This window comes from Delphinus delphis, chromosome 12, assembly GCF_949987515.2.
Source record: "Delphinus delphis chromosome 12, mDelDel1.2, whole genome shotgun sequence".
Lineage (NCBI taxonomy): Eukaryota > Metazoa > Chordata > Mammalia > Artiodactyla > Delphinidae > Delphinus > Delphinus delphis.
The window spans coordinates 39,024,313-39,047,966 of NC_082694.2; the positions used below are offsets into that span (position 1 = coordinate 39,024,313).

Consider the following 23,654-nt stretch of genomic DNA (forward strand, 5'->3'; position numbering starts at 1 on the left):
GTATCTGTTTCCACAGTGAATTTGTGAGTAGTCTTTCTTAAAGGTTAGTTGCAATGGGAATTGAAATCATATCAATGAACTTTTCCTATTCTGCTATCTCAAATCCACTGATTTATCTTGTACTTTGAGTGGACCTTCAACCCATGCATGATTTTTTTTAACATCATGCATTGGTCATTAGGAAGACATTGGTTCACTGAGTTATGCAAATCTTCCAAATGTTGAAACATTTCATTGCACAATACACACACACACACACAAAATCTCACCAGTCTCATCAGAAACATCTTTAAATATTGAGGAACTGTCAAGCACATGCAAGCAGATACAAGTTTTCCAATACTCTAAGTCTCACTTGAAAGCTTGAATTTTATCAGTGGCAACAAATATTGTTAGTTGTATCCCTTTAATTGACTGGCTCATTGAATTCATTTTCAAGAAAATATTTGTCTGGGGAGTTCCCTGGTGGCCTACTGGTTAGGATTCTGGGCATTCACTGTCGTGGCCTGGGTTCAATCCCTGGTCAGGGAACTGAGATCCTGCAAGCTGCATGGTGTGGCCAAAAAAAAAAAAAAAAAAAAGAGAGAGAGAAAGAAAATATCTGCCAAATGCCTAAGTCTGAATAACCATAACTTGTCAGCCATTCTTCCAAGTAAAAATGGTTTCGTAAAAAAGCAGCTAGTTTGCAACTCAAGCAACTGTACAAATAAATGCTTTTCCTTCAGACAGCCATCATACTTTGGTGTGCAGCAGGAATGCACTTCCTGTGTCATTACACAGAATATCAAAACGATGTATACTCAAGAGTCAAGAGTTAATAAAATTAGTAATTTTTACTGCCTCATCAAGGATATTCTTAAGTGAAAATGTTTTTTTGTTTTCTTTTTTCCTATGAGCACGTGGTGTTGAAGAACACAGTGACCACTAAGACAGTGTGATGCTCCTTCCTTGATGTGTGCTAAAGCTCCAACAGTTTTATCCTCCATTACTTCTGCACCATCTGAACAAATGTCAACACAGAGAGAAAGACAAGCAACATACTGGCATTATTAAGCAGATTCTCTTGACCTTGTGGATCCTCTAAAAGGATCTTTAGGACTCCAGTGGTCGGTCACTGTACCATACAGTGAAAATAGGTGATCTAGAGACCTGTCCATTTGCCATAAATTCACTATAATTGGCTTACAAAGGGTGAGGTATCAGTTTCCTAAAAGGTGATTACTAATCTGAGCATAAATACTAATGTTTGAACAATTTTCCACATTTCATGTTTGGCCTGAAGCAACTTCCAGCTGACACAAAAATTGCACTACAAAATAAGCAATAGATTGTCTTTTACCTAAAGTGGGCATCTCACAATCTTTATTCTCCTTAGTGTTCCTTTTAACATATTTTATCAACCAGTTGAAAATGTGAACGTCACAATGAACTGAAATGTCCACCTCTTCCCAGCGCTGGGCGTCCACAGATAAATATTCAGCAAAGTACTTCATTTCTGATATCAAAAGATCTCGCGGGCAAATAAAATCTTCTTTCAAGTTTTTTGCTTCATCACATACATGGATCACCATGTTTGGCCTTCATAAAAAATGTTACACAGAAATGAAATTATTAGAATTTTAGAAGAGGAGCCAATAATATTGACATTTATTGGAAGTATGAGAACAAGATATTTTTCAAGGTTTTAATCACACATCAGTTTTACAGGGTTTGACATTCAGAAGTTTTCATAAGTGTCTTGCTAACATGATCTGTATCTGAAAATTGACTAATTTTAGTTAAGCTATTGATTTAATAAAACAAAAATATTTTTACCACAGAACTTATTATAATTTACAGGGTTTTAAATTTATTTTCAAATTATAAGTTAATTATAATGTTTTTAAAAATACCAATTCACAAAGAAAAATTAAATTATACATTCTAATTCTTGTGAGGAACATAAAACAGCACTTTTACATGGTAATGGGTATGGGATGGAGATATAGATTAAATACTAAAATTTTCTTACTATTAATAAATAGGAAAAACAGTTAAAATTATTCATTGAAGTATCAAAAAATTAGCATAGCTACTTTATTATTTTTAACAGCAAGAAAGCTTGTTTCTAGGCATTCAATAAATATAAATTAGTAAATGTGGTTAAAAAATTCTTAAGACTACAACATGCTTATTTACATATTTAAAAAACAATTTAAGAATAAGTTTAGATGATGCATCAGAAAGATTGCTTCAAAAATTCTATACTCCTTGAATTTATATGCCCTTGAAAATTACATCACCACAAAAAGAAACACTAGTGTGATCCATAACTGCCTTCATGTCATTACAAAAGGAAGAGATTAGATAGGAAGTGACAGACTACCCTATAATATGAATTTAATGTGTGTTTAATTGAACTTCAAAAAATTTTAGGGGCTTCCCTGGTGGCGCAGTGGTTGAGAATCTGCCTGCTAATGAAGGGGACACAGGTTCAAGCCCTGGTCTGGGAGGATCCCACGTGCCGCGGAGCAACTAGGCCCGTGAGCCACAACTACTGAGCCTGCGTGTCTGGAGCCTGTGCTCTGCAACAAGAGAGGCCAGCGATAGTGAGAGGCCCGTGCATCGCGATGAAGAGTGGCCCCCACTCGCTGCAAATAGAGAAAGCCCTTGCACAGAAACGAAGATCCAACACAGCAAAAATAAATAAATTTTAAAATTTATTTAAAAAAAATTTTTTAATACAGAGAAATTACATTTGAAACAAAACTGGCTACAGAAAAAGGATTAATAATCAATGCTCTGTCAAAGTCAAAGGAATTTAAGTAACTTTGCAAGTTGTTCTTTCAAAGAAATTGTGGTCAAAATATAAACAGGTAATGGCTGGTATAATGAAGTATGAAATTTCTGTGGCTTTTTGGGGCACAACATGAAATTAGATAATCCTAATTAATTTATCAGATAAATTTTTGTGCCATACCCAAAACCTATCAGTTAAAAATCTATGTGAGGGCGGCTTCCCTGCAGTCCAGTGGTTAAGACTCTGTGCTTCCAATGCAGGGGGCGTGGGTTCAATCCCTGGTCAGGGAACTAAGCCACGTGGTACGGCCGGAAAAAAAAATCTATGTGAATAAACTAAAATTCACTAAACTATAAAAGGGTGAATTTTTTAATTGTGGTAAATACACATAACATAAAATTTGCCTTTTTTTTTTTTTCGGTACGCGGGCCTCCCACCGATGCGGCTCCCCCCGCCGCGGAGCACAGGCTCCGTACGCGCAGGCCCAGCGACCACAGCCCACGGGCCCATCCGCTCCGCGGCATGCGGGACCCTCCCGGACCAGGGCACGAACCTGCGTCCCTCGCATCGGCAGGTGGACTCCCAATCACTGTGCCACCAGGGAAGCCCCAAAATTTGCCATTTTTAAATGTACAGTTAACTGGCAGTAAGTGCACTCATATTGATGTGCAATTATCACCACCATCCATCTCCAGAACTTTTCAAAAGGATAAATGTTATGGTATGTGAATTATATATCAATAAAGCTGTTATAAAAAACTATCAGAACAGAAAATATACAAAGGAGCTTTTAGAGATGATGAAAATGTTCTTTATCTTCATTGGTTATATGGCTAAAACTCATCAAAGTGAATACTTAAATATGTGCAGTTTATTGTATGTAAAATACACAAAACAATACAAAATTATCAAAACTTGCATTATACTGAAAGATGTATTTTAATTTTTAAATATTTCTACAATGAGTAATTATATTCAAATAGTTCTAAAACACACATCCAGTTTCTTTAATAAAGTTGGAGAACTAATGGCAGAGACTTTTCTTTGGGTTTTAAAATTCACTTTTCAAAATTTTATGTTAATAGATGTTATTTCTAATACTTACAAGATGAAAATGAATTTTTAAAGTGGAAAACTGTTGTCCAATTTATAAGTTATATGAATAAGCCATATGTTTACCTATCAGGCAATTGTTTATAGTTCAACACATCAACTACCCTCATTTCAATTATTTCAGCAATTGCATAATGTGAAATTCCTAAATTATGGTAACTGATATATAAAATTAGCAATCATATTTTTATAATTTAAAGTTGATATTCATATTAAAGCTTATCTAGCAAAGAACCAGCCTCCTACCCTTCAGATTCTTCAGTCTTTTCTCCACCATTATGAGTAGTACAATTTTCACTTTCTGAAGAACAATTCCTTGTGGAAGCTATACTATGTCTTCCTTAAATACAGAAACAAACACATACAAAAACAAAGGGGGGAGGTTAGCATTTCTAACTGAGAATGGGTTTTTACTTATTGAATGGTTATACTATAAATTCATGGTTTCCAAGAGTACTTAAAGGTGGTACTTTGTCAGGTGCCTTAATATTTCTAAAGGTATATGGAAAAAAACAGTACGAAAAAAGGATCACAAATTGCTAACATTACACTGAAGATTTAAAAAATACTAACATGGTGTGTAGGGATGGGGTCAAATTTTCAAAAGCCTACAATACAGTTTTCTCTTCCTGAAGCAAATTTTTATATCAATACTCTGCTGCTGCTGAAATTAAAATAATTCACTACACTGAAGATTTCTAAAACCAGTTATTATTTCCAATGAAGTTGTGGAAAACATCACTTCTACACTGCTGCTATGTCATCTGAAGCTATTGCTGACTCCAATAGAGGGGAGCTGTAGCAAAGATAACATGAGAGGCAAGCAAGATTCTCCCAGTAAAAAAAAAAAATTAAGTAAAAGGTACAGGTCAAATCCCTTTAAAATTTACAGCATAACATAAATAGGCTAATGGACTGGAGTAGTAAATTTTGATAAAGTAAAAAGCTTTTTTTGGTAATAGTGTTTGACCTGTATGTTAACATTTACAATTTTTTTTTTAAATACAGCAAAGACAAATTTCTAAAGCTCAGGAAAATACTAATAGATTTTTCTATTAATGTTTCTATTAGCCTTTAAATAAAGAAAAGTTGATGGGAATGCATAATATTTTGTAGAATTGTCATAAGGACAAGCACTGCATTTTGTTTTTAAAACCTTACCTGTTTTAGAAACTGCATCCTGACCAACTGGAGTCTCCTGAAATTCTCTTTGTGTGCCAAGAAGCGAGGATTTGATATACGTGGCTAAAGTTTCAACAGGACTCTCTCCAGCAGCCATGAGGGGACTACAGTGGTTGTCCACAGGTGAGCTTCCACTGTTCTTCAGTTCATCAAACCTCTTTGCACACTGTAATGACATAAAGGAAGGAAATGCATGTCTAGGGGGTTTTAAATCATTTTTTATAAGTGAATATTAGTCTCTTGGGTAACATCTAGAAAATTAGCGCACATTTCAATACATGAAAGCCTCTGACTTACTTTTTTTTTTAAAATTCAGGGTAGTTCTTAAAAAAATATGCTTTAACTCAAAGGCATAATGTACTTATGCTTTTGTAGAAAAATGAAGAATGCCTTTATCAACCATATTTCCCCACGGTCTACGTCTATCATCAGTTGATAATTTTAATAATTTAGTTAAAAACTTGGCTTTTATTTTCACACTGAATTTCCACCAGGAACAAGACCAAATTCTAACCTTCAAAGAAAAAAAAAAAAGTATCTGAGTTGTGACACTAGATCTTCTTTATTAAAATAATGAGTCTTTGTTCTTACTAACAGTGAGGTTCACCATGCACAAAATACTGTAGTAACACTTCACGGCCACATATTTGGGCAGTTTGTTCTAGAACAGTGTTTTCCCTTAACCCATTGTTAGTCACGGAATCAATTTAGAAAAGTCCAGATTAGCAACTAAAAAAAAAGAAATAAAATACAATAGATTAGAAAATATCAAGAGTGCATTAAGCATAATAAGGCTAAGTAGTCCTTCACGAAAATGTCATTTCTAAGTGTGTACTACGTCACAACATAAAATGCCTTCCTTAATGTGGGTCTTGGTCAAACAACACTTCTATAGCATTCATGTTTAAATCTCCATCAGTAGCAATGTGGGTGGCAAACTGCATAGCAGACCAAGTAATCTGGGAGGTGCAAAAGGAGAAAAATATATATCACGTATACACGTATATATTAAGTGAATAATGCATTGGGTATGTCATCATTCATTTATTACACAAAAATTTATCAAGTGCCCACTAGATATTAAGCACCGTTTTCAGAAAAGATTGTTTACTAATAGTACTATAGTACTATTACTACAAAGAAATCCCTATTCAAGGCTTAGTCCTTTGAAAATGCATTTAAAAGACACGTAAGTGTAGGACTTCCCTGGCGGTCCAGTGGTTAAGACTCCATGCTTCCACTGCAGGAGGCATGGGTTTGATCCCTGGTCAGGGAACTAAGATCCCACATGCTCCATGGTGCAGCCAAAAGAATAAACAAAAACAAAACAAAAAGATACATAAGTTTAGACTAAAATATTATACTCAGTATGTATGCCCACCTCTTTAAGCAAAGTCTTAAAATTAAATAAAAATAATTAATATGATAAATGAGAAACAGAAAATATTTTTTGTATGAGGACTGAAAAAAGCAGTGATGAAGGCCTGGCAAAGAAAAAAAATGCTGTAATGATTAGAAGAATGTACAGGTTCACAGGTACATCTATAGGATAAAGAATATAAGTGATTTAACTGAATCCATTTTTCCTACAAAATGAGTTTATTTTTTGTAACAGTGAAAGTGGTTAGGTAGGCTTTTTTTTAAAATATAAATTTATTTTATTTATTTTTTATTTTTGGTTGCATTGGGTCTTTGTTGCTGCCAGCGGGCTTTTCTCTAGTTGAAGCAAGCAGGGGCTACTCTTCATTGTAGTGCGCAGGCTTCTCATTGCGGTGGCTTCTCTCATTGCGGAGCGCAGGCTCTAGGTGTGCAGGCTCAGAAGTTGTGGCGCACTGGCTTAGTTGCTCCGCGGCACGTGGGATCTTCCGAGACCAGGGCTCAAACCCATGTCCCTTGCATTGACAGGCGGATTCTTAACCACTGTGCCACCAGGGAAGCCCTAGGTAGGCTTTTAAACTGTAGATTCTTCTGATATCTTTTAGGTAATGCTTATAGCTATATTGGAAACTGAATGTAGGTTTATCTTATTTAACAAAGCTTACAACAATTTCTAACAATTTCTAACAATTTCTAATATAACAATTTCTTACAACAATTTCATAATATTATTATGAAATAATAAAATTATGAAACCTGAATATTTGAAATGAACACATGATTGCTTAAACAAAATGCAAGTGAACTGTGAATAATTTAAAGTACATTGTTAAATCTTCTTTTGTGTTTAAGCAAAAATTACATGATATCTATATGCAAAAGAAAGGTTGGACCCCCTACCTCACATCATATAAGAAAATTAGCTCAAAAGAGATCAAAGACTAAGTATAAGAGCTAAAACTATAAAATTATTAGAAGGCAATATAGGTAAAAATCTTCATGACCTTGGTTAGGTGATAGTTTCTTAAACACTAAAAACACAAGCAATGAAGAAAAATTAGATATACTAGGCTTCAATAAAATTTAAAACTTTGTACTTCAAAGGACACCATCAGGGAAATGAAAAGACAGTCCACAAAATAGGAGAAAATATTTGCCAATCACATATCTGACAAGGGACTTGTATCTAGAATACATAAAGAACTCTTACCACTCAATGATAAAAAGACAACGCAATTGAAAAATGGGCAAAGGATATGAATAGACATTTCTCCAAAGAAGCTCTATAAATGGCCTATAAGCACATTAAAAGATGGTCAACATCATTAGCCATTAGGAAAATGCAAATCAAAATCATAATGAGTTAACACTTCACACACGCTAGGATGGCCATAATAAAAAAGACATAATAAAAGTGTTGGCAAGGATGTGGAGAAATTGGAACCCTCATACATTGCTGGTGAAAATATAAAATGGTATAGTCACTTTGGAAAAATCAGATACATTATTTTAGCTAAGGTAAATGCTTAACTAGAAAATTTTAATTCATCCTTTCTCTACTTCCAATATACCAACAGGTCAACTTCAAAATGAAAAAAAAAAATCCAGAGATTAAGAGAATATTCAAGAAACTTTAAAAATATATAATTTTTGGGACTTCCCTGGTGGTCCAGTGGTAAAGAATCCGCCTTCCAATGCAGGGGACGCGGGTTTGATCCCTGGTCAGGGAACTAAGATCTCACATGCCATGGGGCAACTAAGCTTGCACGTCACAACTACTGAGCTTGCGCACCTCAACTAGAGAGCCTGCATGCCACAAACCACAGAGCCCACGCACCCTGGAGTCTGCATGTCACAACTAGAGAAGGGAAAACCCACACGCCGCAACGAAAAGATCCCATATGCCTCAACAAAGACCCTGCGTGCCGCAACTAAGACCTGACACAGCCAAAAATAAATTAAATAAATAATAAATAAACCTTAAAAAAATATATATATAGTTTCTTTTTGTTCATCAGATAGTAAAACAATATTGAAAATAAGTCAGTACGGAACAGTCAATAGGATTAGATAGAGAGATCAATGGATTAGAATGGTAAGTCGAGAAATAGATCTGAAGGTAAAATTTCAAACCAGTAATGAAGAATGGACTATTCAATAAATGTTGAGACAACTAACTAGTCATTAGGAAAAAAGTTAAAACTAAAAAAATTCCAGGGACTTCCCTGGTTGCACAGTGGTTAAGAATCTGTCTGCCAAATGCAGGGGACACAGGTTCGAGCCCTGGAAAGACCCCACATGTCGCAGAGCAACTAAGCCCGTGCGCCACAACTACTGAGCCTGCGCTCTAGAGCCTGTGCGCCACAACTACTGAGCCTGCACTCTAGAGCCCATGTGCCACAACTACTGAAGCCCGCGTGCCTAGAGCCCATGCTCTGCAACAGGAGAAGCCACAGCAATGAGAAGCCTGCACACCACAACAAAGAGTAGCACCCACTAGCCACAACTAGAGAAAGCCAGCCCGCAGCAATGAAGACCCAATGCAGCCAAAAAAATAATTAAAAAAAAATATTCCAAGTGGAGTCAACATTTAAATGTAAAATAAAAAGTAGTCAGCAAAATGTAGGTGATTTTATATTATTCACAGTCTTTAGGTTGAGAAGGTTTCTAAACATGACAAAAAAGGAGAACATCAAAGTAAAAGATTCACAGATTTTTAACATAAACTTTTAAACATGTGTATACAAGAGACTATCATTAATAACTTATAGGCTGAAAAAAAACTGAGAGAAATAAGCTAGATTAAGGGTTTATATATTCAATACATAGAAAACTGTTATTAAACTAGTAAAACAACAAATCTACAAATAGTAAAAGGATATGGAACAATAAAATATAAAACATTCATCCTTTAGGATTTAAAGAAAGGGAAGTGAAAACTGTGATGAGATAACATTAAAATCATATAAATATTTATTTACATATAAATAAGAATTTTGAAAAGACACACAGAGAAATAACACTCGATATATAAAGTGCAAGGATCAGGCACTCGGCTATTTTGACTGGAGTAAACATGGATGACCCTTCCAGTGGACAATATGTATCAAAAGCCTTAAAAATGCACATGCCCTCTAATGAGGCAATTCTGCTTCTGAGATTATCCCCTAAGAAAAGAATAGGATATTTGTTACAGTAGTCAAAAGTTGGAAACAATAGCTTAAATATCCAATAAAAGGTTCAATAAATTATGATTTAGCTCAAATAACAGTATACTGTCATCAAATGTAGAACTCTAGCAACTGACACATAAAGATGTTTACAATATGCTAAGTGAAAAACAAAGCAGCAAAGTAGTACATTTGTTACATGTCCACTTTTAAGAATTCATATATGAATAGAAAAGAATCTGGAAGGATATATACAAGGTTTCAACAGCTTACTTTAGGTAGGGTCATATTTATAATTCTGATTTTTCACTTGTTTCCTTGTGTGTGTGTGTTATGTTTGTGTGTGTATTCTTTGAGGATATGTCTTGTTTAGTAATAAGAAATTAATTAAAAATTAACATTGCTGGGCTTCCCTGGTGGCGCAGCGGTTGAGAGTCCGCCTGCCAATGCAGGGGACACGGGTTTGTGCCCCGGTCCGGGAAGATCCCACATGCCGCGAAGCGGCTAGGCCCGTGAGCCATGGCCACTGAGCCTGTGCGTCTGGAGCCTGTGCTCCGCAACGGGAGAGGCCACAACAGTGAGAGGCCCGCGTACCGCGAAAAAAAAAAAATTAACATTACTTAAAAACAGTCTGATTCACATTTAGTTGCATTTTAGTTAAAAAAATAATTTCTTGGGAATTCCCTGGTGGTCCAGTGGTTAGGGGTCCGTGCTTCCACTACAGGGGGCACGGGTTTGATCCCTGGTCAGGGAACTGCAAGCCGCACAGTGCAGCCAAAAAAAACCAAAGTTCTCAACTGAGTGAATTTGAATATACAGTGGATATTAGATGATAAGATGGAGTTATTGTTAATTTTCTTAGGTTTGATCATGGTACTGTAGTTATGCAATAATATCCTTATTTTAAGATGTATGCTACAGTCTATGAAGTATCGTGATGTCTGAAACTTACTTCTAAGTGTCAAAAAAAAAAAAGTTACATAAAGAGATCAAGCAAACACCTAGAATTGCTGACTCCAAATAAAGGATATAGGGATGCTATACTATTCTGTTAACTTTTCTGTATGTTTGAAAATATTCACAATAAAAAGTTGGAAAAATAGTCAAATTCACAGGTTTGCCTTGTTTTAAAACCTAACACGTAAAATTCCAAAAGATGAAAAAGTATAGATTAGGGAATGATAACATACACTTAATAATAAATTCCCTCATCATTTCACAAAGACCTATAACATAACCGAGGGCAAGTAATCCCTGTGGGTACTGGTTTTCTCAGCTGTAAAAGAAGAGGGTAGAATTTGGTTCATTCACTGATCCTATAGGTATTTACTGAGTGTGTATTATGGGCCAGGCAGTGGTGCATATGCTTAAAACCTACTGGGTAAAATCACTAATGTCCTTTCTACTTCTAGAAATCTGAGATGACTCATCCACTTTAGGGTTCCTTTTAACAGCAAAAAATTCTGAGGTCAGTGTTTCTCCAACTAGGGTGCATAGATGAATTACCAGAAACCTAAGAGTTCCCTAGAAGAGTTTTTAGATTGTGAGTTTTGATTCTGAGGATAACATTAATAAAATCATCCAGGTCATTAGGATGACAGAATATTTCCGTGCCTATTCGCTTTTCTGTTGTAAATTAATTGTAAATTAAGTTGGTACCAAGAAATATTTTAATTGTCCACGGCTAATTTTATTTTTCTATTATTTATTTATGGCTGCTTTTGGGTCTTTATTGCTGCGTGCGGGCTTTCTCTAGTTGCAGTGAGCAGGGGCTACTTTTCGTTGAGGTGTGCGGGCTTCTCACTGCGGTGGCTTCTCTTGTTGTGGAGCACGGGCTCTAGGTGCGAGGGCTCAGTAGCTGTGGCGCACGGGCTTAGTTGCTCCGCGGCATGTGGGATCTTCCCGGATCAGGGCTCGAACCCATGTCCCCTGAATCGGCAGGCAGATTCTCAACCACCGCGCTACCAGGGAAGCCCCCACGGCTAATTTTAATAAAGGACAATGTGGAGAAGAAACCTGGTATAGAGAAGAGATGTGTTAGTGCCAAGGAAAGGCAAGTAATGTCCTGGCACAACACACAGCTTCATGGTAGAGGGTTAAAGAGAGAAAAGTGGGGAAAGAGTAAAGGCTTTGAAGGGCACATGGCAGTACAGGCTAAATGCAAAAAAATTTGTGCCACAAGAGGCTACACAAATATTTGCATTATAATCAGCAATTTAATTTCAGCAAAACACTATTACTTATCACATTAAGTAAGCTTATTAGTTTGAATTGTGTTGGTTTGAGTTTTCACTTGTCTATAAAATGTAAATTTGGTTTATGATCGTATAGGTGTGTTTATACCCAGTATTGTTAGTGCACATTTAATTTCCACTATAATAATTTAAGTCATCATTGGCAGTTTTCAAGGTTTTTTTCCTTTAAAAAGGTCTGTACATTACTCAAGTTTGAAAAGCATAGCATTAGCAATTTAATAAAACTGGATTTACAAAAATGTTATCTACCCATTCAGTTGTAAACATTTAAGATAAGGTTGAATTTAAACATACCAGGTGGATTAATATATCATATAATTTACATAGATTATATTTAGCCAAATTGCATCGTATGTATGCATATTCAGTATTTATATGTGCATATGAATATGTAAAACTCAAATATTTCTTCTTAGTATAACAGTTATTCCTTTAAATTGATCACTTTTTCTGATCTCTTTTCAGTAGATACCTGGAAAACTGTTACTTACCTCTTTGGGTGTTAATCCAGGCACAAGCCTTGCCACTGATTCCCAGTTGATGGTCTGGTGGATTCCAATTAATGGGTAAAGGATCATGTCCAACACCATTTGGTTGTTATTGTTTAGGAAATTGTTGTTTTCTGAATATCCATGACTCATCTTTTGGAACTAGAGACAGAGAAGACAAATAGATTTATTTGCATCTGAAATCCAAATGTTTTCAGAACATTATAAATCAGTTATAATTCATTCCTAAGAATTATCTCCTAAGAATTATCTACTACTACATAAAGGAAAGATAAAACTGACCTAAAATCAAAACAGAATATATAGCTCAAATCTCTTCAAATATAACAGCATTTGAATATTATGGATGGGTGGATAGATAGATAGAAGGATGGACAGATGGGTAAATATGTGATTAAAAAAGTATGATAAAATGTTAAGGGCAGAATATAAGTGACGGGTATACAAGTGTTCACTATAAAATTCTTTTGATTTTGCTGTATGTTTAAAATTTTTCATAATAATACGTTGAGAGAAAAAGTTGAATACAATATATCTTCCTTAAAAAAAAATCCTTATGTATGCCTGATCTGTATTTTGATTAGCAGTTCATGGATGGTAGAACTAAACTGTGGAAAAAAAAAAAAGCTAGTTAAAAAGAATGATAATTTCATTGCAGTCCTAAGCCATATTTCCTTTATTTCTCTGTGAGTGAATGTCCATGCTATAAACAATGGAGGCTGAGTATACTTAATTTTGACTGATGTAATCAAACGAAACTTAGAATTAAGTTAATCTGACATTTTAGGGTAAGCAAAATCATTGTTACTACGCATGTGATTATGAGTTATATATGGTGGGGAGAGTATATCAACAAATGTAATTAGCATTGTTTTTATATGTTTGAAACATTTTTTGGAAAGTCCTTATTCCTTATCTTCAGAAGCAATGTGACAACTGGCCTGATAAGGTTTAACCCTTACACACATCCAAACACACACCCTGACTCTCATATATAAAAAGCCAAGGCACCTCCACACACATACACACATGCACTCACACCTGCAGAGTGGAGGCTTCGCCTGCTTCTTCATCTGGCTCCCCACCCTCTCTCCTACCATCACACATCCTCTGGTTCAATCCAGGAGACCTTGAATCAAGTGACTAAGGGTGTGTCCAAAATCTTCAGGCAACAGGATGACCAAGAAAAAAGTCTCTAGAAGGCTTTCCAAATGGATGTCGCTCAATAAACATTTAGTGAGTCCCAACTATAAGCCAAGCATTGGGGATACCATAATAAATATGGCATGGTCCCTGTCCTCAAGGAGTTTACTAGTAGAGAGTTGAGGATACAAACAGGCAAACATCATTTTAATATCACTTGCTGACAGCCAAAGCAGAAGGGAGCCATCAGGGGCAGAGGAGGGACACATAATAGCTGTTGGTATTGTGGAGGAGGGTAAGGCCTCAGTACCAAAGAGAAAAAGAAGCTACCTCCTTCAACCTTAGAGAATTTTAAGAACTTATTTACTGAATATTTACTAGGAGCCTGGAGCTGGGCTAAGCCTTTTATGTAAGTTATTTCAATTCTCACCACAACCCTATAAGATAGATGCTTTCCCCAATTTTACAAGATGAAGAAACACATTCAGAAAAGTTAAATAATTTGTACAAGGCCACAGAACTAGTAAGAGGGAGATCAAAGACTCAAATCCAGGTAAAACTGACTCTCAAATCCATGCTCTTTCTAGAAGGAGAGTATAGGGAAGACAGCAGTTGGGAATGATGGCTTAGGGTAGAGAGAGAGTCTAAACATTTTGAAGTTAGTTATGATTCAATGAAACAATTTTGAAAGCTGTTTGTGAGGCAAGGGAGGGAGAAGGCTGTGGTATCGAAGAGAAAAAGAAGCTACTCTCTTCAAATTTAGAAAATTTTGAGAATTTATGTCGATTATATCTCAATAAAGCTGAAATTTTAAAAAAAAAAGAATTTTAACATTTACTGAGGCCTCACCATGTGCCAGGCATTATATATGAAGTCAGAACATAAATTTACAGATGAAAATAATGACAAAGATTTACAGCTAGTCATATCTATGACTTAACTGATGTTGAATCTGGGTTGGGAATATAATCTCCAAATATAAGCTGTTCCTATGGAAAAATATTATCTATTTTAAGACAAGAAGTATAAAGCAAAGATCCACTGAGAAACCAGTATAGTGGAAAATGCAATGAACATAGGAGTCTGAAGCTCTGGTTTGAGTTTTAACTCCACACAAGTTAGTCAAGGCAAGTCATTTGAAATTCTGCAATAAAAAATAAGTGCTGGTAATACCTCTACTTGACATCATACAAATAATCAAAGGGATTATTTTTGTGAAGGCACTTTGAAGACAATAAAAGCACCTTACAAATGTGATGCAACATAAAATAACAGTATCTACCTCCTAGGATCCTGCTAAGGATTATGTGAGATGTTTAAATGTTGGAATGGGGAGTTGGAATGCAGAAGCTCTCAGTTAAGTGTTAACTATGATTAGTACTATGTAATTGTTTACATAAAATACTGATGTAGGACATCAGGTGGTAGACATCATAAAGTTATCCTACATGTTTCTGCATGAACATTAAAAAGAAACAAAGAAAAAACTAAGCACTCTAAAAATCACAGCTTCCTAGCAACCAGAGAGGTACCTTGTTGATGGGCCAGAATCGTGTTGGGTATGGACCCAGGAGCCAGACTACCCAAATTTTTGTCCTGGTTCTACCACTTAAGGTATTATCTGGTTCTGATTACGTACCTCTATGCCTCAGTTTCCTCATCTGTAAAACAAAGAAAAATAGTAGCTAGCCCACATACTTTTGAGGACATATGGACAGTACTACCTGGCACTTAGTACTACATAATGTTTGTAGTGGTAACGTTACCATTCCAAAAATCCTCAGATTAAACGGATTCAAAAAGATAAATGTGACAGATGAAAGGAGAGACAGCAACTTTCCAAGAAGTATGCTCTCAACAAAATGAGTAGAAAGTCAGATCTAGATTCTTATCTAGTTTACCATTTCCAGCAGTACAACCTATGATTTCAGTGGTCTCGGCTACAACATAAGGAAAATAATACCTACCTTTGAGGTTATTGTAAGGATTTGATAATATATATAACACACTACCTGGCATACAAAAGGTGCTCAATAAATAATTTATTATTGCTATTATTATTTTCCTATTTTGGCCATTATTGGCATAAAAATTGCCAAAAATTAGTTTAAGAATGTAAAACAATGCCTTGAGACCAGTTGAAAATAGATTTTACAGAACTTCACTGTTCTCTACTTGTGTGCCTAGCACATCATCACTTTTCATACCACGCAATTTGAGAAGTACGTTAGAGCATGGGGTATTTTATTACAATTTGTTTGGGCCTCAATAAAAATTAGTCTGAAACAGAATTCAGGGAAAGGACGTGGGTGCTGTTTTTTTACTTCGCTTCGAAAAAGATTCATTTAAAATTTCTAAAATATTTATTGTGGCCTACAATGTGCAGGCACCTGTTAGCTAATCAAAAATACTGTTCATATAAAATAATTAAAACTTGTATGTGTATTTCCAATATAATACTACTCATTTATAATATATACGTTTAAGAATAATTTAAATCATCTAAATATGAAAAAAATTTTTTCTGTTAACATTTTCTTTACACAACTGAATCATACCAAGCAAGGGAAAACTACCCAGTATTAATTCCAGTTAAACGAATGTTCAAGAAAGCATCCCTTAAAGTCAGAATGTAAGTATGAAAGGTATAGCATTGATGGATAATCCTTAATAAATTCTCTGAGTAGCTGTCACAGTGCCTCCCATTCCGGTAAAGAAGTATAGACTTATTGAAAACTGCCAATAAGAAAAAGTCTGAAGCTCAAACTATACACTATTACTAGATCTACGCCCATTCATGATAAAACATGAAAAAGATGTTAAAGTTTAATGTGAAACGTGTTATTTACCAAAAATAAAAATTCTATTTGTTTAATACTCTACACTTTTAAAGAACACATCTCATGTCGTCTCCCCCATTCCCACAATCGTAGTTTATTTAAATGTATTAATAAAACCAATGTAATTAAGACCAGAGGTCCACGACTGGCATCTGTATTTTCATTTTCTTTTTTCAAACAGAAAAAGGGTCTTGTAGACAGAGACTTCTTCCCCTGGGCAGAGGAAGGTGGGAAGCGACGGCGGCCAACAGGGCAGGTCAAAGGCCTCTGGCATAACAGAGGGTGGGGGATAACAGAGTTATTCCGCACTAGGGTAGAAGCCTTGTGCCCAGGCTTTCTGACCACGAATGAGAACGGAAGCAGCTGGCTTTCATCGTGAAGGGGAAAATAAAATCACAGCTGAAACCTAGGAAGAATAGATCAAAGCCCTGCAAACCGTCGGCCCAGAGGCTCGCTGCGCAGCACGTCCTTGGGGCAGCCCAGACCTTCGCGGTCTCCCCGCCTCCCCCAGAGGGGCAGAAGCTCCGAGAGCTGAGCGGGTGAGGGGCGGACAAAGGCGCGGGGCGGACAGCTTAGGCGACGGAGGGGAAGATGCGGGGCAGGGACCCAGGGCGAGGCCGGGAGGCAGACGCCGGGGGTCCCTCAGCTGGTTCGCGGGCTGGACGGGCTTCGGGGACCTGGAGTAGTCACGACTGGCGGGCTGCGGGTTGCGCGTGGGGGCGTTCGGAGGCACTTTGGGCAAGCTGGACCCCGGCCGCCAGGGGAGGAGGCCGCAGAGGGAACCCGCTAGCTGCCAGCGGTACCGCCTCTCGCCACACTTCCCGCCCCCAACCGGCACGCGAGCCCCCTCGGCGTCTCGCTCACCTCTACGCCGGGGCGGCCCTCACTGTGCCTCCGTCACCTGCAGAGGCCGGTACCGCCCGCGCCGTGAACCGGCCGCAGCGCCCGCACAAGCCACCCCCGCCCGCTAGCAGGAGACTGCAGGGTACCAGCTCCGCGGGGCGGGGAGCGCGGGGATCAAAGCCGCTAGCCAATCGTAGGCCAGCGCCTCTGCGGCGCAGCCAATGAACGACAAGCCCCTGCCGGGAGGGAGGGAGCCAAGGAGCTGCGGCGGCGACTGGTCGCTGCGCCTAGCCTTTGCCTTCCTCCTCCCCGGCCCCACCTCGCATTCCCTCTAGTCGCAGTGCAGCGTGCCACCCTACCAGCGTCTTGTCTCTTAGCAACCAGAGGCCCCGAGCCAGAACTTACATGATCAACTCTGAGTCCAGAAGAAAGGGGAACGTAGGGGAGATAGAAGAACTCAGATAAAAATTGGGTGAAATTGTTGGAGTCTTTGGTATACCTGATTAGGTAGAATGGGAAAATTGCATGATCTGAGCGACATCAAAAGAATCTGGGGTGAAGCACTGTCTTCATCAGGAGGCATCTCTTGAAAAATGTAAATAGCTCTGGGTTACAGGTTGAGTTTTCATACATTAATATGTTCAGCCAAGTGTGTTATTGTGGTGACTACTGCTGGGAACCTAGTCAGATGTATAAAGTTCAGTCTTGTAGGGTAAATGCTACATGTCAGTGTTCCTTTTTTAAAAAAATTTATTTTATTGAAGTATAGCTTGTTTACAGTGTTGTGTTTCTGCTGTACAGCAAAGTGATTCAGTTACACACATATTCTTTTTCATTATGGCAGGATATTGAATATAATTCCCTGTGCTATACAGTGGAACCTTATTGTTTATCCATTCTATATATAATAGTTTGCATCTGCTATCCCAAACTCCCAATCCACCCCACCCTCTTTTCCCCTTGGCAACCACAAGTCTGTTCTCTATGTCTCTGAGTCTGTTTCTGTTTCGTGGATAAGTTCATTTATATCATATTTTAGATTCCACACATGAGTAGTACAATATGGTTTTTGTCTTTCTCTTTCTGACTTACTTCACTTAGTATGATAATCTCTAGGCCCATCCATGTTTCTGAAAATAGCATTATTTCGTTCTTTTTGATGATTGAGTAGTATTCCATTGTGGAATATATATATATATATATATATATATATATATATATATATACACACACACCACATCTTCTTTATCCGTTCATCTGTCAATGGACATTTAGGGTGTTTCCATGTCCTGGCTATTGTGAATAGTGCTGCTATGAACATAAGAGAGGCCAATTGGGCCTAAGCCATTTTGTGATCTAAGCGTGCTGTGATGCTTGCCCTTGAACATGACTCAGTAATTAATGATCTTAAGGGAACAAAAGGACGCAGGAAAAAAGAAAGTGCAGTGATAAAGCAGAGTCCTAGTTCCTCCTCAAGGGATATACATAATAATTATACCTTTGAGTTCTGCAGGAACTAAGGCCCCCATCCAGGTGAAGGATGGAATGATGATATTGACCCTCCTGACTTCAATCAAGTAAGACTTGGACTCTGTTGACCTTTGCTCCAATTTTATGCTGAATCCTCCTCTGCTCAAGCTCCTTCATGAATATGCATGTACCCTTAGCTTAAAACTTCCCCAGTTTTGCTGTTCGAGAGACACTGCTTTGGGAGATTCTTAAATTGATATACCACATGCTCAGCCTGCAAGTCCTCCATCTGTGTACGTGTGTATGTATACATACATAGTCCACACATATGTGCTATGTGTGTGGCAGTTCTACGCTCAACATTGTAGAATCTTGACTGCTTACTCCTGAACAATAACTTTTCCCCTTGTCCCTCAGTACCTGTGCTAGTAACAGGTAGAGATAATTTCCCACTCTTCTAATAGGATGCTACTAGAGAACATCTCTATTCCAACCGCACTGTTCCACCTGATCCCCTGAGCAGGTCCTTAGTCTTTAAAGACAGCTCCTGATTCAAAACTGCATCTTGATAACATGGTTATTAAGAAGTACTTATCACCTTTAACAAGAGCCCTAATTATATGCTACCTACTTTGCTTAACACAGAGTATCCTTTAGACCTCTCAACAACTCAATGAAGTAGATATTATTTTGAACTTAATAAATATTACCAAGTTTCAGTTAGAAAATGTGTTAACCATTCATATCAAGAAATTAATTTTTGCTGGCTTTAAAAATTTTCTTCTTTCACATACAAATGGAAAAAGAGTAAAGCATTAAATGTTTAATCATTAATACAATGGTTAAGAAGCGGGGTTTTCCAATCAGTTTATTAGTTTAGTTGCCTTATCATATATGGTTGAACATACATGGATGAACAGTTTTCAAAGAATTTCAAAGAATATTGCCATCGACTATAAAAAATACATAAAACTACACTATTATAAATGTATCTGACTTTCCTTTGATGAGCCAGAAGGCACTTAGGAATCTTCCTAAATCTTAAAGCAAAAGTTTCCAAATATCTGTCTTAATTTAAGGACCTGTGAAGATCTGTGGCAAATGAGAAAAATAAGGTGAAATATACATGCTTGCTGGTTTATTAAGTTTACTAATAGAAATTATGCTTTGTTTACTTTCTGGTATTAATATCGTTTCTTCATTCCTGGTTTCTCCTCATGTTCCATTGGGGATATTGAGATTCCCAGTTAATTTCAATGTAAGGATTAGTTTTTATAAAGTAAATATTAGTTTTACAAAAAAATCTCAAAGAAACAAAAACACAGATATATTGGATGTTCCACAATGTAAAATTTGAAATAACTGTTTATGAGAGTCTGGAAATTGGAGGGAACTTCTACTTTTGGCATTGTGATTGGCTACACGTGAGACTCTCCTGATGAACAAGTAAGACTCTGGCTGGGAAACGCACATTAACACACTACTGATCTCATATGAAGTAGGGGGAGAGGCAAAATCCATCAAAACTGGTGGAAACTGCAGGCAGAAGAGAGGGTATGAGTGTCCCGAGAAGTGGATGCCCATAGCAACTTAGCTGTGAGGATTCTGAGCTTTGGCTCAGAAGTAGAGTGAGGGTGAGAGGAAATTAACTATCCCCTACAGTTACTCAAGACCTTCAAGGAAGGACTGAAATGGTCCCAAAATAATGATGCCTCTATTATACCAGCAGAGGCAAAAGTGAATCCTCTGCAGTCAAGCCTCACCCAGTTTTGGCCTGTGGAATTTACAGATTAACAAGCAGTGAATTCATAAAGGGCACCATAAATGTAAAGAGGCCAGATACTATGTGTGAGAGTCAGCACAAGCAATAAGCATTTTAACTTCCAAGGACTGCAGATATTTGAGTTCTTGTAGACATTAACATAGCATACTTAAATAAAGGGCATAATAAATGATCAATAATAAATAGGCAGCTTGAAAAAAAACTTCCAGATACAGTTATTGAAATATAATTAATTATAATTATTTAAATTTAAATATATAATTATGGAAATTTAAAGAAACCTCAGTGAATCAGTTAAATGGTAAATTAGAAATAGCTGAAGAGTGAACATGCAGATGCTGTATACATGAAAAATTAACCAGATTGCAGCACAGGGACAAAAAGATGAAAAATATGAAAGACAAAGATATGGAGGGTAGAATGAGGGCTAAACATATGTCTAATATGAATTCTACAGAGAACAGAAAGGAGATAATTGTAAAATTTCCAGAATTGATTAAAAGATGAATCCAAAGATCCACAGATCCTGAAATCAAATGTATGTTGAATAGAATAAATAAAATGAAGTTGCTGGGGGCAATTACAGTATCAATTCTAATTATGTCATCTAAAAAGTATGCTATCTAAATGACTTGTAGTCTTTTCTCTGGGGCTTAATTTCTAACTGAAGCTTACTAAAGCTGGCTTTAAACTAAAACTTTAAGTATGCTAGGTTATGAACATATTATTGGAGTTGAAAATCAACCAAATTTAAACTACACAAAATGTAAATGATAAAGGGCAAACAGTTTGATATTTCTATGGATTTTAATCTTAACTTATTATTGTCTATTAATAGTATAAGCCAGCAGTCCCCAACCTTTTTGGCACCAGGGACCAGTTTCATAGAAGACAATTTTTCCACGGACCGGGGGTTTGGGGGTAGGGGAGAGAGATGGTTTTGGGATGATTCAAGCGCATTACATTTATTGTGCACTTTATTTCTGTTATTATTACACTGTAATATATAATGAAATAATTATACAACTCACCATAATGCAGAATCAGTGGGAGCCCTGAGCTTGTTTTCCTGCAACTAGATGGTCCCATCTGGGGGTGGTGGGAGACAGTGACACACGAAGTGTGTTGCTTATGTCCAGTCTACTCTGTAATCTCGTTTTGGTTGCTGTCACTGCAGAAAACCCTGCTTCACAAAGACAGGATGTTAGAAATGGAAGCAGGCTTTTCAGTGCTTTTGTGGCAATCTCAGGCTATTCCGCCTTGACTTTAATCCAGAACGTATGGAAATTTGGACTTGTCTCAGACATAATTTTAAGGCCATCGTCAGTTGCGATCTCAAGCAGTTGATCCTCTTCTAGCACAGACAAGGTCGATTCACCTGGCTTATTCACAAATGGGTCACGGATCCATTCCTGCCCAGTTCGGGGGTCTTGTGTGGTTGGGAAGTAATGCTCAAACTCTTTTGAAAGCTGAGATAGGTGATCATGCACCAGCTGGGAGAAAGAAGGCCCTGGCACAGTCTTTCAAAATCTCTGCTAATGTTTGAAATGTGAAAAATCCCAGTGTTCACTCGTTGCCCCCATAAATCCAGTTTGGCTTTGAATGCAGCCACATTATCTGCAGACTTGAATACAGTTGTCGTTCTCCCCTGAAGTGACAGATTGAGTTCATTGAACAGGTTGAATATGTCACACAAGTAAGCAAGTTTTGTGACCCATTCTGTGTCACTGAAATGTGCTGCCAGTGGTGACTGTTTTTCTAAAAGAAATCTCTGGAGCGGCTCTTGTAACTCAGAAACGCTGGCCAGTGATCTATCTTTAGAAAGTCATCTCACTTCTGTGTATGAGAGAAGACGTGTGTGCTCTGGGTCCATCTCCTCACAGAGCTGCGCGAACAGACGTGGGTTAAGGGCATGTACTTTAATGTGGTTGATAATTTTAATCACATTCTGCAAAACGTTGTTAAGTTCAGGTGACATTTTTCGGCTAGCCAGCATTTCTCTATGGATGACATAGTGTGTAGACTCACATTCAGAAGCGACCTCTTTGACCCGAGTAGTGAAACCAGAAAGTTGTCTAGTTATGGCAGCTGCTCCATCCGTGCATATACCAACACAAAATGACGAGTTTTCCTGTTACGTAATCATTCAAAGACTTGAATAGTTCTGCAGCTGTGGTGTTGGTTGACAACAAAAGTGCACATAACATATCCTCATGCACATCCTCCTGAAAAATATATCGCACAAAAACAAGCACCGTTGCCTTGTCAACATTGGTAGACTTGTCAACCTGGATTGTGTACCACGGTGACTCACTAGCCCTCTCTAACAATTGTGTCTCAGTATCCTCTGCTGTTTCATCAATTCATGTAGTTATGGTGCTAGCCAAAAGAGGAACACGTGCCACCTTTTGAACTGCAGCCTCTCCTAAAAGTTCACAACAGATGTCCTTAGCAGCAGGCAGAATCAACTCTTCACCAATGGTAAAGGGCTTCTTAGATTTAGCAAGGTGGTTAGCCACTAAGAATGATGCCCTCGGGACTTCCCTGGTGGCACGGTGGTTAAGAATTCACCTGCCAATGCAGGGAACACGGGTTCAATCCCTGGTCTGGGAAGAGCCCTCATGCCGCAGAGCAACTAAGCTCGTGCGCCACAACTCTTGAGCCCACGTGCCACAACTACTGAAGCCTGCACGCCTAGAGCCCATGCTCCACAACGAGAAGCCACTGCAATGAGAAGCCCACGCACCACAATGAAGACCCAACGCAGCCAAAAATTTAAAACTTAATTAAAAAAAAAAAAAGAATGATGCTCTTAGTGCAGACACATTTGATGAAGTGGTGGCCTTCAATAATTGCTTCTGTTCTTTGTGTTCACTTTTTTTTCTTTTGAAAAACTCCAAAGGCTTGTCTTTTAATGCAGGGTGCTTGGTCTCCATGTGGCGAAGCAGTTCTGAAGGTTTCATGGTTTCGTTGATAGCCAGTCGCCACATATTATACAAAGTGGGCTTGGAGAATGTGAATCACCTGTTGCAATGAACCCGTAATTTAAGTACGACTCTTGGTATTTTCTTTTAAATGCAGATTTCTTTTTGTTGGCAGTCTTAGAGTCTTCTGCTGTCTCATCACTGGTTCTTTCTCCCTTTTCAAAGAAGCTCTCCAGCGACGTTTGTTTTTTACTCATTTTGGCTAG

The 23,654-nt window shown here is 37.6% G+C and overlaps 1 protein-coding gene across 2 annotated transcripts in view; it reads right to left on the reverse strand.

Annotated features, from left to right (window-relative positions):
• Window positions 1–22,425, reverse strand: part of SANBR (SANT and BTB domain regulator of CSR) — a 70,235-nt gene extending 47,810 nt beyond the window's left edge. Inside the window, exons 1-5 of one of the 2 annotated variants that reach the window (XM_060026536.1) lie at window positions 21,496–22,425; window positions 12,368–12,526; window positions 5,054–5,240; window positions 4,139–4,232; window positions 1,340–1,578 (exon numbers count right to left, since the gene is read on the reverse strand). In XM_060026536.1, coding sequence (XP_059882519.1) covers window positions 1,340–1,578; window positions 4,139–4,232; window positions 5,054–5,240; window positions 12,368–12,526; window positions 21,496–21,498 — 682 coding nt within the window. In that variant the 5' untranslated portion in view covers window positions 21,499–22,425. Of the gene's footprint in view, window positions 1–1,339; window positions 1,579–4,138; window positions 4,233–5,053; window positions 5,241–12,367; window positions 12,527–17,232; window positions 17,331–21,495 lie in introns of those variants that run through there. The other variant, XM_060026535.1, reaches the window with a different exon arrangement.
• Window positions 22,426–23,654: the final 1,229 nt, after the last annotated feature.